The sequence below is a fragment of the Amblyraja radiata genome, chromosome 4, assembly GCF_010909765.2.
Source record: "Amblyraja radiata isolate CabotCenter1 chromosome 4, sAmbRad1.1.pri, whole genome shotgun sequence".
NCBI classification, from domain to species: domain Eukaryota; kingdom Metazoa; phylum Chordata; class Chondrichthyes; order Rajiformes; family Rajidae; genus Amblyraja; species Amblyraja radiata.
In genome coordinates, this window is record NC_045959.1 from 28,792,490 (window position 1) to 28,808,022 (window position 15,533).

The window sequence follows — 15,533 nt, forward strand, 5'->3', positions numbered from 1 at the left end:
GCCTCTTCGACAATAGATGAGGCTCTCACCAGGGTCTCTTCTATACCCTGTAGCTCCGCTCTCACTACCCATCCCCCCACTTGTAACAAGGACAGAGTCCCCCTTGTCCTCACCTTCCACCCAACCAGCCGTCACATACAACAGTTAATCCTCCAACATTTTCGCCACCTCCAACGGGATCCACCACTGGCCACATCTTCCCATCTCCCCCCCTTTTGGCTTTCCGTGGAGAACGATCCCTCCGTAACTCCCTGGTCAATTTGTCCCTTCCCACCCAAACCACCCCCTCTCCTGGGTACTTTATCTTGCAACCGCAGGAAATGCCACACTTGTCGCTTTACCTCCCCCATTGACTCCATCCAAGGACCCAAACAGTCTTTCCAGGTGAGGCAGAGGTTCACCTGCACCTCTTCCAACCTCATCTATTGCATCCGCTGCTCTAGGTGTCAACTGCTCTACATTGGTGAGACCAAGAGCAGGCTTGGCGATCGTCTCGCCCAATACTTCTGCACAGTTCACATTAACCAACCTGATCTCCCGGTGACTCAGCACTTCAACTCCCCCTTCCATTCCAAATCCGACCTTTCTGTCCTGGGTCTCCTCCACGGCCAGAGTGAGTCCCACCGCAAATTAGAGGAGCAGCACCTCATATTTCGCTTGGGTAGTTTACACCCCAGTGGTATGAACATTGAGTTCTCCAATTTCAGGTAGTCCTTGCTTTTTCCCTCCATCCCCTCCCCTTCCCAGCTCTCCACAACCCACTGTCTCCGCCTCTTCCTTTCTTCTACCCGCCCCCCCCCCCTCCACCCTCACATCAGTCTGAAGAAGGGTCTCGACCAGAAACGTCATCTATTCCTTCGCTCCATTGATGCTGCCTTACCCGCTGAGTTTCTCCAGCATTTTTGTCTACCTTCGATTTTTCCAGCATCTGCAATTCTTTGTTAAACTTAAGTTCCAAAATGGCGGCGGCGCGGGTTTCCCAAGAATTCGAGAAATTCGTGAAATAGCGACAATTCCCCTACCTGTCTCAAGGCTGCTCACACGGAGCAGTCTTGCATTCCTTTCGTGCAGCCGACAGGAACTTCTGGACCTCGGTTCCTGCGGCTGCAACAACTTTCTGGTCGATCTCCGTCTCGCTCCTGAGCTAGTCAGAGCAGCGGAGCGGCAGAAGGCCCGCGGAGCAGCGCAGCAGCAGAGGAGCCGCGGAGCGGCAGAACACCAGCGCGCACCAAGCCAGCTCGGCCGACCGGAAGCACCAACAGACGGCGACGCGTACGAAAGCACCGCCGGGGACGCAGAGGTGGGTTAAAGGCCAGGTTAGAGCTAGCCCCACACAGGCTAGCGATTCCTAGCCTTTTCCTCGCCAACGTGCGCTCACTGGCGAACAAAATGGACGAACTCCGGCTAAGGATCACCTCCCACAACTGGATCAAAGACTGCAGCATCCTGATCTTCACTGAAACTTGGCTCAACACCGACGTTCCTGACAGCGCCATCCAGCTAACGGGGCGTCATTTACTCCGAGCGGACAGGACAACAGACTCCGGTAAGACCAGAGGTGGGGTTCTGTGCATTTATGTGGTGCACGGACTCCACCATCATCGAGAGTCACTGCTCAGCTAACCTAGAGGAAGCTAACCTAGAGTTCCTCTTGGTTAGATGCAGACCGTTCTATCTGCCCAGAGAGTTTACCTCCACTGTTGTGACTGCAGCCTATATTCCTTCTGATGCTAATGCTAAGCTTGCAATGAAAGTTCTGCATACTGCCATTAGCAAACAACAGACTCACAACCTGAGGCAGCCTTCATTGTTGCGGGTGACTTCAATCACTCCAACCTGAAGACTGTACTCTCCAAATTCCACCAACATGTCTCCTTCGCCACTAGAGAAGACAAGACACTGGACAAAGTCTACACTAACATGGCTGAAGCTTACAAAGCCGTCCCCCTCCCCCACCTTGGACAGTCTGATCACCTCTCATTGTTCCTGCTCCCAAAGTACTCCCCACTCATCAGACGGGTTAAACCCACTGTGAGGACAGTTAAAGTCTGGTCAGAGGAGGCGGACTCCACACTTCAGCAGTGTTTTGGAAACACTGACTGGAAGGCGTTTGCAGCCCAGGCCACCCTTGACTCCCACACGGACATTGATTCCTATATATCCTCTGTTCTGGACTTTATAAACTCCACCATCAACAGTGTCACCTCCCTCAAATGGGTGACCATATTCCCGAATCAGAAGCCATGGATGAACAGCGAGGTCAGGCTACTGCTGAAAGCACGGGACACCGCTTTCAGGTCAGGCGATGCTCGAGCCTACAGTTCATCCAGGGCTAACCTGAAGAGGGGCATCAAGAAGACCAAGCACTGCCATAAGCTAAGGATTGAGGAGCACTTCAACAACAACTCCGACCCCCGACGCATGTGGCAAGGCATCCAGGCCATCACGGACTATAGACCCACCAATACCACCCCCACATACAGCAACGCCTCCTTCCTTGAGGAGCTTAACCATTTCTATGGCTGCTTTGACAGGGACAATCTAGAGATGGCAATCAAGGCTGTGCTCCCTGCTGATCACCAGCCCCTCACACTCACCCCCTACGACGTGTACGTGGCACTGAGTAGGATTAATGCACGTAAGGCTGCTGGCCCTGACGGCATCCCCGGGCGCGTCCTCAGGGCCTGTGCTGCGCAGCTGACAGACGTCTGGACTGACATCTTCAACCTGTCACTTGCCCATGCAGTTGTCCCCACGTGCCTTAAAACCACCTCCATCGTGCCGGTGCCAAAACAATCCACTGCGGCAAGCCTCAACGACTTCCGCCCAGTTGCACTTACTCCCATCATCACCAAGTGCTTCGAGAGGCTGGTCCTGGCACACGTCAAAGGCTGCCTACCCCCCACATTGGATCCCTATCAGTTTGCCTACCGCAAGTACAGGAGTACGGAGGATGCCATCTCAACGGCACTTCACTCCGCCCTCTCCCATCTCGACAAGAGACACTTACGTAAGAATGCTGTTCAACGATTACAGCTCAGCATTCAACACCATTATACCCCTAAACTGATCACCAAACTCGGTAACCTGGGCATCGACCCCTCCCTCTGCAACTGGATACTGGACTTTCTAACCAAGTCTGTAAGGTTAGACAAACACCCCTCTTCAACCCTCACCCTGAGCCCCCTCCTCTACTCCCTCTTCACCTACGACTGCACACCTGTACATGGTACTAACACCATCATCAAGTATGCAGATGATACAACGGTGATTGGCCTCATCAGCAACAACGATGAGTCGGCCTATAGGGAGGAGGTCCAGCTCCTAGCAGCATGGTGCGCTGACAACAACCTGGCCCTTAACTCCAAGAAGACCAAGGAGCTCATTGTAGACTTCAGAAAGTCTAGGGGCGGCACGCACACCCCCATCCACATTAACGGGACGGATGTGGAATGTGTTTCCAGCTTCAGGTTCCTGGGGGTCAACATCTCCGATGACCTCTCCCGGACCCACAATACCTCAACTCTGGTCAAGAAAGCTCACCAGCGTCTCTTCTTCCTGAGGAAACTGAAGAAGGTCCATCTGTCTCCTCAGATTCTGGTGAACTTCTACCGCTGCACCATCTAGAGCATCCTTACCAACTGTATCACAGTATGGTGTGGCAACTGCTCTGTCTCCGACCGGAAAGCACTGCAGAGGGTGGTGAAAATTGCCCAACGCATCACCGGTTCCTCACTCCCCTCCATTGAGTCTGTCCAAAGCAAGCGTTGTCTGCGAAGGGCGCTCAGTATCGTCAAGGACTGCTCTCACCCCAACCACAGACTGTTTACCCTCCTACCATCCGGGAGGCGCTACAGGTCTCTCCTTTGCCGGACCAGCAGGTCCAGGAACAGCTTCTTCCCTGCGGCTGTTACATTACTCAACACTGTACCTTGGTGATTGCCAATCACCCGGGCCCCGGACACTCCTTCCACCAGGAAAAAAATAATTGCACCACTGTGACTGTATGCACGTAAATATATTTATTTATTGCTCATATTCTATGTCGCTCTTCTAGGGAGATGCTAACTGCTTTTCGTTGTCTCTGTACTGTACACTGACAATGACAATAAAGTTTGAATCTGAATCTGAATCTGATAATGCACATTTATTTAAAAGTCATGAATCATATGGTTGTAAATAGGTGTGAATATAGTAAAGCTGCCAACAACATAGAGGATGTTTATATGTGAGCTGACCTTTCCTTTGACCTCAAACGATTCAACCTTGCTCAAATTGAACAGTTCATTGAATTGAAACCATCATGAAATTGGACAAGATATTTTTCACCAGCCATATGCAACACAAGTTCATTGCAATAACCAAACATTAGTTAGCTGGCAGCCTACAAAATGTACAAGTGTTTGATATCAGTGGCTTCCAAATCGAGTTAAACAATTGAATCTACTTCCCTGACCACACTAATCCAGAATCCTTCATTTCCTTTTTTAAAAGAGAGCCAGCTTTCAATAGATAAAGCTTTCCACAAATTAAAGTTTTATTTGGAAACTTCTCAGTTTATCAATTACACGATCGGAGGCTATGCTACAATCTGCACTGTTCAGAGGATGAAGCCTTGCCCTATGGAATAACGGCCCAGTCCTGGACCACAACAATGGAACCACTTGACACAGAAGTAGATTGCAGTTCAATGAATGGAATATACATCTCTTCCCAATCAACAGCTGATACCCGCTCTGGCATGTTGCATTCACTCCAGAGATCTTTGGTTGTCGTCAATCCCAATCTCAGGTGAGGCGCTTAACCCAGAACTGCTCATTCATTTTAGCTAAGAATTTCCACAGCAAAATTCCAAATTAATAAAACAAAAATCCAAAGTCATCACAAAAATGCAAGTCACCAGATTCTATATGAACATGTGATCTCCCACCTACCTGGTTCCAACTTCTTTGTTACATGTGCAGGGTTTTGGAACATTCCTGAAGGAGTATGATCTGCCATTCGCTCTTCCAGTTCGGATTCCGGGATCGTTTGAAAGCCTGAGTTGCAAACAAATAATTATAGTTATTAAAATGGGATAACGCTAGCAGAAGCAAAAGTTGTGAATACTAGAAATTGGAAATAAAAACCAAGTGTTGGAAGTACTCAGCAAGGAATTGGAAAGAGTTTACATTTCAGGTTGGGGAGGTTTGAGATGGAACTTAGCTTGTAATAGAGATGGAGCAATTGCAGCACACAGGGAACAAGGTAGCACCGAGAATAAAGACATTCCAGAAGGTTATGTTGATGAGAAAAAATGGGAATTTAGGAATCAACATCAGACATCCTGAGGCAATGTTCAAAGTGTTGCAGGAGTCATATGGTGTTGTAGATGAAGATGAGTAGGAAATGGTTAACGGTAAATGCAACTGCATGGAGCTTTTAAGCAGGAGCATCTATCATTCAGAATTCACAAACCTGGTACAAGTGCTCAGGAAATTTGGAGCTAGCTCAGTAGCGATATGACAAGCTGTAAACAAGTATATTCCTACCACTGCTGAACATTTGTATAACATCTAGATGGCACACTGACGCACTGGAGAGCATCAAACAGATTAAACACAAACAAAAGTAGTCCCCATATTTAAGAAGAGGACACAACAAAACCCGAGCACTATCTATGTGGTATTCACAACTCCATCAAATCCAGTGGCAGGATAAGCGCAGCATAAAAGTTCTCTCACAGGACAACATTCCTAGCACTGAGACACTAATTACTGCCCGTCAACTCCTTTGGGCAGGCAGCCACATTTGCATGCCACATTCTATTTTGAGCTCTCTCAGATGGACAGAGGTGTACAGAGAAAAAAATTCAAAGTTATTCTCAAACAAAAGCACACCCTACCAGATTGGTGGAAATCTCTGACCTATGATCACTAAGTGCAGAAGAAGGTCCGAGAGCCCTTGCGTCAAGAGCACAAGGCAAGGTGGCATAAATAGAAGAAGAAGCATACCATCTCACATACTACATCACTGCCCCTCCTGTGGAAGAGTCTGTGGTCCCAAATCGGACTCATCACTCACCATAGAACTAACTGTACAGATCACAGCGAGCTACCTGTCGCAGGTCACATCCTATCCTCAGAAAGCTAATAAAACAAAAACCAATCAAATGGAAGCAGAAATGTGGTTAAATAACCAAACTACGAAGCAGTAATAACATCCTGTCCACATCCACTCTCTCCAGGCCTTAGACAGTTGCCAAGCGTTTTTGTCTGCCCAATCTCTCAAGTCAATTACAAAAATGCTCAAGGACTCCATCCCCTACAGAACGGTAACAGAGAATTGCAGTGAAACAAGGTAGCAGCTCACCACCCATCTTCTCAAGGGCAATTAAGGGAGTGCATTAAATCTGGTGCTCATGTCACCAGATCCTGTAAAAACAGTGAAAATGATGGACTAGTACAAAAGTTGGTACTGTGACAGCACGGGAAATGGCAGGTGGGCAATAGATAACTGAAGTAATGCTTTTAACAGTCATGGGGCATGTGCCATTTTCATGATGCAATGTGATGATATTTGGCCAAAGTGGACATTTTTATGCAGCTTTCAGTGACCCAAGATTGCAGAACAGATAAGTGTGGATAAGGTATTTCAGGTTAAATATCAAAATCTGAACAAAAACCAAACCCATTACGGCCAATCCGAATATAGACTAGACCCTGACTAATCGAAAGCAGAACATATACAGACATGTCCCATCAGGTCCACATTGCTGTAGCCAAGCTCCAATGAGAACAGATTTTAGTTTCTAGCACTAGAGAGCGAGGATGGTATCAGCACCAAAGAATGAACTTATGGATTAATTTTATAATTAACAGAAGAATAAGAATTTTAGGTTTACAGTACGTTTATTATTGTCACATCTACCAAGGGATGGTGAAAAACTTTAATTGCAATAACCTGGAGCTCAATGCTCTTAAGACAGTGGAATTGATTGTAGATGTTAGGAGAGCTCCCCCTCTCCTCACCCCACTCACCATCAACAACACCACAGTCACATCTGTGGAGTCTTTTAAGTTCCTGGGAACCAAGGACCTTAAATGGGGGGGCCTTTTTGACCACAGTCAAAAAGGCACAACAGAGGATGTACTTCCTGCGGCAGCCGAAGAAGCACGATCGGCCACAGGCAATTATGGTCCAATTTTATGCGGCCAGCGTAAAGTCTGTCCTCACCTTCCCCATCATGGTCTGGTTTGGCTCAGCAACCAAGCACGACATCCAGAGGCTGCAGCGAATCGTCCGATCAGCTGAGAAGGTTATTGGCTGCAACCTTCCCTCCATTTAATGTACACTGCAAGGGCCAGGAAGCGAGCGGGTAAGATCATCTTTGACCCCTCTCACCTGGTCACAAACTCTTTTAATCTCTTCCCTCTGGAAGGCGACTCCGGACTGTCAAAGCTGCCACAGCCAGATATAAAAACAGCTTTTTTCCACGAGTAGTAGCTCTACTCAATAACCAAAAATCTGTAGCCTCCTTTTGCTAAGGTATTTTATTTAATTCACATGTATAATCGATATAATGTTTTATTATTAATGTTTAATGTTTTATGTGTCATTCCTAACTGTCATTGTATGTCATGTTGTCACATGCGGGAGGAGCACCCAGGCAAATTTGTTGTATATGAATACTTGGTCAATAAACTTATTCATTCATTCATTCATTCAATTTGCATGCTATCCAAATAGATCAGATATACTATACGGTACCCGGACGGGACGTCGAAGGACGAGAAGCTGAAGCGAAGAAGTGGAAGCCAAGATACCGAACGGAAACGACGCCGAAAAGCCAAATAACCGAACGGACATGACACCAAAAAGCCAAATTACCGAAAGGGCACGACGCCTAAAAGCCAAATAACCGAACGGACACAACGCCGAAAAGCCAAATAACTGAACGGACATGACGCCTAAAAGCCAAATAACTGAAAGTGCACAATGCCTAAAAGCCAAATAACCAAAAGTGCACAATGCCTAAAAGCCAAATAACCGAAAGGGCACAACGCCGAAAGAATATGAACCCGAACGGACTCCACGCCGAAAGGACAATGCGCAGAACGGACATGACTTTGAAAAGCCGCTGAACGGACATGATGTCTCCGGGGATGGGAATTGTCCAAGACCTTCTCAGCGATTGGTCCAGACCCCCGCGAGACGGGAGGATGGGGGGAAACGGGAGGATGCTGGGGAGACGGAAGGATGGGGAGGAGACGGGGGGGTGGGGAGGGATTTTTAATTTTCCTTCGCTGCTTTTGGACTTTCCTGAATATAAAGCAAAACCCCATGTGATTGGATCGCAGCAGCTTGGAGATCATAGAGCGGATTATTTTCATAAGCGTTGATCTACCACGGTTCTTGGGGTTCAGGGGCTGCAATCTCTCTTTCTCGCTCTCTCTCTCACCCTCTCCCCACCCTCTCTCTCCCCCCTGTCTCTATCTATCTATTTATCCATCCATCTAGCTCTATCTCTCTCTCTTGACATTCCTGGAATCATTTGGTGTTTTGCAAAGACAATTGCATCTGCAGTTCCTTCCTATTGAAGAAGAACCCTGGCCCGAAACAACTCCTAATCCATTCCCTCCACAGATGCCGCCTAGCCCGCTGAGTTCCTCCAGCACTCTGTGTTTTTTAATTTAACTCTGAAATTGAAGATAGACACAAAAAGCTGGAGTAACTCAGCGGGACAGGCAGCATCTCTGGATAGAAGGAATGGGTGACATTTCGGGTAGAGACCTTTCTTCAGACAATCACAAGTACTCTCACCGATGAGAGTTCAGTTCAGTCGGAAGATGGGTCTCGACTGAAACATCACCCATTCCTTCTCTAGAGTCTCTGCCTGTCCCGCTGAGTTACTCCAGCAATTTGCGTCTATGTTCGGCGTAAACAGCATCTGCAGTTCCTTCCTACACTGTGCTAGTAAATCTTGTCTGCGCTCTCTGCCGTGCTTTCGCGCTGTACAGTGCAGTGCCCAATATCCCAGCCTAAATGAAACCAATGTTTTAACGAAGTTCAACACAACATCCTTGCCTTTGTACCCTGCTCCTTCAGTTACAAACCCGTGCAAATGGTTGGCATTGTTGATTGCATATTTTTAATAATTTCCCCTATCACCCTGAGTGTATTTCCTATTGGAAAGCAGAATATTGTTGATGTTAGATCAGATGAAAGCTGGTTCCGAAATTTGTTTAATTTTGCCCAATGCATTTGATAAAGGTTTTCTTTACAACTGATCCACTTTTCCAACTCAAATGAAATCGCTGAGCGCAAAACGTCCAGTACCAACATATCACTGAACCGACTCAGGGAGCTAAGATATTCTTTAAAAAAACAGTAGTATTTTTTTCATCTGGTATCTCGATTCACATCCAAAGGAACACTGGCCTTCAAGATGCACGGTAGTGTATGTATTGTGGTAGTCAAAATATGATTGTTACAGCGTTACTGCTGATGGAAATATCTATAGAACCAATTTGGATTATCATTTTGTTAAATCAACTGAAAGATCCAATCACACGGGGTTTTATTTTATATTCAGGAAAGTCCAAAAGCGGCGAAGGAAAATTACAAATTCCACCCACCCTCCCATCTCCCCCGGCCAGTGATGTGATGGACCAATCGCTGACAAGGTCTCGGACAAATCCCGGAGACGTCATGTCCGTTTGGCGGCTTTTCAACATCATGTCCGTTCGGCGGCTTTTCGACGTCATGTCTGTTGTGCGTATTGTCCTTTCGGCGTGGAGTTCATTCGGGTACGCATCCTTTCGGCATCGTGCCCTTTCGGTTATTTGGCTTTTAGGTGTCGTGTCCGTTCGGTTATTTGGCTTTTAGGTGTCGTGTCCGTTCGGTTATTTGGCTTTTCGCCGTCGTTTCCATTCGGTATCTTGGCTTCCACGTCTTTGCTTCAGCTTCTCGTCCTTCGGCGTCCCATATGGATGGACTCTTCAGAAGCCTGACTACAGGGGGGAACAAGCTATCCCTGATTCTGGTGGCACATGCTCTTATGCAGCTGCTTCTTCTGCTGGACAGGAGCAGGGAGAAGTAGGACTGACTGCGGTAGGACAAGTCTTTGATTATGTTGACTGTAGGTGGAAAGTTTGTTCTGTGTGATGGACTAGGTTACATATGCAACACCCTGCAATGTTTTGTGAACAGGCTGAGCTGTTCACAAACCAAGCTCTGATGCACCCGAACAGTATACTTTCTATAGCGCATCTGTAGAAGTTTGTAAGATTTGCCAGGTGTGTGGAACTGTGTCAAATATGAGTCATGACATTGGGATAGTTTATACAACTCTGGAGGTTTGGCAATGAGAGCACCAAAGCCTTGAGGTGATAAGAAGGTCTTAGCAGAAGTTTGAGAGATGTGTCAATGTAGACTCGGATTATAACAGATCTGTATCCCACTGAAGTATCTAATTTACACTCTTTACATATCATAGAATTATTTTTGATGAGATACCTTTGAGCTTTCAGCATTTTGGGAATAGTGTCTTGCTTTCTATTTCCTGACAAAATATAAATTAAACGATAAGGCTTGTTGAAACTGGTATGATTGGAGTAATCTATAGATTAATGTTTGGGTGCAACAACTATGTATGTGATTTTGTTAAGCATTTTAAAAAGTAATGAATGGTTAGGGAGTAACAGTTGAAAGTAAAATTAAAAAATTACAAATTTTGAAATATCAGCTGCAGAATAGAAAAGAGTGAAAATTTGTAGCAGGTCTGAAAGATCACATTTCTTATGGAATCCTTTGTTAAAACAGGAAGTGAAAGTAGATCTGTATGTGCAGTGATTCCTCAATTGCCTTTGAATATCATTTTTCTTATTCTATGCAGTTAAGAGTCATACAAATGATAGAAGCTGGGTCTCGCATGAATCTGGCTGTTCTGCAATACAACTTCTATAGACCACCAGAGAAAGGGCGAGTGTCTAGAAAGGCCTTCGTCGGATGCTGAAAGAAACACCACCCTCCCCCGGCAGACTGGAACACAGCCAGAGAAAGCAGATTTTCCAGATGTGGGCTAATAAACACTCCTAAAGAAGAGACAGTTTGTCCACTAGTTTTTTGGCATGCACAGATTGCCATGGAATTTTAAGCTGTGTAACCTAGGTAATTGATTCTGGGTTGTATAAATCTGTAAAGCTGATCAATCCGTATATGTAGATTAACTTCAGTATACAGACTGGATGAGAATACATTTTTTTAAATCGGAGAAAAATATGTAATATTTTTCCTATATGAAACAGCGGATATTAGACTTTCTATTGCTTATTTTTCTTCTTAGACTTTCTGAGAAGTTCTTTGTATTGAATTAAATGAATTATTGAGTGGACTGTACAGATATTTTACAAAAACTAGCATTAAGTGTTAGCAACTTAATTTTTTTAATATCATGCAAAGTTGACGACTCACAATAAAAGGAAATGAACACTGGAAAGTAAAACTCCTAATGAATGAAGCAGTATTGTTATTCATGAGCTTGCCTGGTTTTGAGAGCTGATTGCACTCATCCCTTTCATAAAATTGTTAGTAAGAAAGGTAGATACTAGTTGCAAAACAAGGTAGTTGAATCTAGTGAAACAGTACCACGTTATTCATATTAAATAGTGGGCAAAGAGTCAAGAGAAATATTATTGGTCCCAGGTTGAAAGCTCAGACAGTTCCAGTGTTTCTATCTGTAATATTCACATTCTAACTTGAATGTAATAAGTAGAAATTATTCAGCCCCTCACGCTATTCATGAAGATTCTTCACTTCAGTGCCACTTTACTGTACAAACCCCATATTTTTTGATTCTTTCCATAAACCGCTAGTGGAAATTAATTACCCTGTGGGTGAAACCATTCTCCCCTTTTCTGACATAAATAGCTGATCTCTTATTTTAGATTCTAACAACTAGTTTTTGACTCTCCAGTCAGGTTATGCTTCAAACTCTATCTGCCCTACTGAATCCTGACAACATTTTAGACAGTAGATTTCAGTGAGATCACACATCTCACAACTCTTGAGAGTACAGACTCAGTCTTTTTAACCTCTCCTCAGCAGGTCAAAAACTTTTCCACGAATCAATCAGTGAATCTTAGTTGTCTCAAGGATATTCTTCCTTTGATGGGGATTTTTTAGATATGGTCTCATCAGGGATGTATATGGAGTTCAATGTCCCTACTCTTGTACTCAGGTCCACAAGAAAATACTCATAGCCAAAACCCAGTTAGGGTGCTGCATCGCTTGCTGTATCTGCATGTTCCCTTTAAGTGACTTGTGTACAACGGTGCCCTACTATCTCTCACCTTATACTCTTCTCCTGTCCCTGCCTCGCTCTTTCCTCCTTCCCATCCCTCGCCTCACCCACTCACCAGACCACACAATGTATATTCCATCTGCCTTCTCCATTGACATTTAGTTATACGACTTCAGTCCCCTCTAACAAAACCACTGCTAGAGATGTGACCATTCCATTGGTAATAGCACCATTCCCTGTGGAATTCCATTGGTCACAGCAGTAATCCCTGTGGAAGTGCATTCTAACCCATGAATAGCATCTTTCTTCCTCCAGCTCTGTCTTGTAACCAATCCATACCAATAAATCTCCCCGATACCATGTGCTCTAATGTTGTTCGCCTCTGCCACACCCTTCAAAGGTGAAAGTCCCAATACATGAGCACACAAATGCAGTCGGAATATTACACTCAGTTTCCCCTCACATTCTTCTACCTTTAAATTAGATCATGGATGAGCTGATGTTAATCTTTGATCCACATTTCCAACTTTCTGCAATAATCTGTCACTAATCAACCCTGTTCATCAAGAATTTACCTACTGCTGTTTAAAAAAATTCAAAGACTACTTCTACTGCCTTAGAGAATAAGAAACCCAAAGATTTATGTTCCTGATAGAAAAAAAACTCACTTCATTTTTGTAAATCAGCAATCCTTTGAACAATGCCTCGTGGTTCTAGATTTCCCCCACAAATGAAACATCCGCTCAACATCTACCCTGTCAAGACCCTTCAAGATCTTATTAACTTTAATCATCCCCTCTCACTCATCTGAACTCCAGTGGATACAAGCCAGTCCTGTCAAACCTTTCCCCATAAGGCAATCCTCCTATTCCAGGTATTAATATAGTCAATATTCTTTGAACTGCTTCCAACATATGAACATCCTTCTTCACCCAAGATCATTAATGTTCAAAGTACTGCAGGTGAGGTCCCTGCAGTTATGCCTTGTATATCTGAAACATCACCTCCCTACTATTGTATTTAAATCACCTAGAAACAAATTATGTCAAAATCTCTGTCAGTTTCCTAATTGTTTGTTGTGCCTGCACATGAGCCTTCAGAAAATCATGCATTTGGACATCCAGATCCCTCTGTATTTCAGTCTCTCACCATTTAAAAGTTATACATTTTTGCTTTTTCTGGTTAAATAGACAACTTTACATTTTCACAGACTAGATACTAGTTTACCTCACATTATTGAACACCTCTGCATCTCACAAAGGCACAGTAATCCTAGGTAAAATTCACAACTCAGAAGATGGCCAGAATCCAAAATGATGCATTTTGGTGTAAAGGAGCCAATATAAAGTTAGAAACAGCTATTCTGTGGATACATAAAGTGAACAATCTGTACACTCCAGGAGGCTTAGGTGTGAACCAAATTCCAAACGGTATTCATGCAGGAAATGATAATTAAAAGAAGAGAATGAACATCAGGCAACAACAGCACATTTGTGGCTGAGATGACCATGTAGGTGAGTTCATGTTAACTTCTGTGGTTCATCACAACACATTATAACACAGAATGTGAGCACTTACCATCCGAAGAAAGGTTAGACTGCAGCCAAAAACACAGTTCAATAAACCATTACAGTTGAAGCATATGCACCTGGGGATAATCGCCTGTAGCTATTACACCAGGGAGAGGCCTTGCTCGAAAGCCTGACATTTGTCTTCACAGATATTACTGACTTACTTGCATACGTCAAGTTTATTGAATTACAGGTACAATGAAAAGTTCCTTGCAGCAGCATTACAGACAACACACAAAAGCAAATTATAGACAACTTATACATGACAATGAAAAGAAAGGCTGTGCAAAACTAAGTTATCAGTGAGAAAACATAATACGAAAACAGGTAGATGGCAGTGTAAGAGCGTTTGCGGACTTGGCGCCAACGGACGAGAAGCTGAAGCAAAGAAGTCGAAGCCAAAGAACCGAATGGAAACAAGGCCAAAATGCCAAAAATACAAAAGAGTACGAAGACGAAAAGGCAACTAACCGAAAGGATGGGACGCCTAAATGCAAACTAACCGAAAGGGCGGGACGCCTAAAAGCCAACTAACCGAAAAGCTGTGTCGCCTAAAAGCAAACTCACCGAATGGCTGCCAACCTACCCGAAAGGTGGCGTCGCCTACAAGCCAACGAACCGACTGCCGCTCAACAGAAACTCTTCAGACTCAGTCTTCAGGTCTGAAGAATGGTCTCGACACCCATTCCTTCTCTCCAGAGATGCTGCCTGTTCAGCTGAGTTACTCCAGCATTTTGTGTCTATCTTTGGTGTGACAGTTGTCTCATTTCATCGGCTTTGTGTATTGCGCGCCTAGAAGAGACGCTTTACATGCTTTGCGAGGGAGGGATGGAATGGATGTGACCACCGGCTAAAGCAAAGGCCGTTAGGACAGGGAAATAATGCCACCAGTTAATTAACCAGGTTCCCGAGTGTAAGAACGATTTATACATGTAACATTTTTGTTTTTAAATCAATGTAGCTCTGTTTTGATGTTTAATGCCGAGTTAAAACCCCGTCCCGTGGGAAGGGCTTGCGGCAGCTGGTTTCATAGTGCCTTCATTGTTGGTAGGTGCTGTATTTTCACACGGACCGCTGCCAGTTTTCTCAACTTCCATAGCCGCTCTGCATAAGTGGGGGAGAGAGAGAAGGGGGGGAGAGAGAGAGGGGGGGAGAGATAATAAAGGGGAGAGAAAGAGAGGTGAGAAAGAGGAGAGAGAGGGGGGAGAGAGAAGGGGAGAGAGAAGGGGGGAGAGAGGTGAGAGGAGGAGAGAGAGAAGAGGGGAAAGAAAGAGAGAAGGGGAGAGAGAGAAGAGAGAGAGGGGGGAGAGAGAGAGAGGAGGGGGATAGAGGATGAGAGAGAGATGGGGAGAGAGAGAAGGGAGAGAGAGGGGGAGAGAGAGAGGGGGGAGAGAGAGAAGAGGGGAGAGAAAGAGAGAAGGAGAGTGAGAGGAGGGGGAGAGAGAGGAGGGGAGTGAGAAGGGGGAGAGAGAGAAGGGAGATAGAGGGGGAGGGGGAGAGAGAGAAGGGGGAGAGAGAAGGAAGGGAGAGAGAGAGAGAGAGGGGGAGAGAGAGAAGGGGGCGAGAGGAGGGGAGACAGGAGGGTGGGGATCATTTTTCCACACAAGCCATAGGTGACTGGGCAATCTGAACTCAAGCACCAAGTTGTAAGCGGCCGAAGGTGCGCATCCCTCGGGGCA

General features: G+C 45.3%; 1 protein-coding gene across 5 annotated transcripts in view; it reads right to left on the reverse strand.

Moving 5' to 3' along the window:
- Positions 1-15,533, reverse strand: part of bbs9 (Bardet-Biedl syndrome 9) — a 375,470-nt gene that overhangs the window by 78,488 nt on the left and 281,449 nt on the right. For all 5 annotated transcript variants that reach the window (XM_033019150.1, XM_033019148.1, XM_033019149.1 and 2 more), the window contains one exon: positions 4,935-5,039. In XM_033019150.1, coding sequence (XP_032875041.1) covers positions 4,935-5,039 — 105 coding nt within the window. The remainder of the gene's footprint in view (positions 1-4,934; positions 5,040-15,533) is intronic.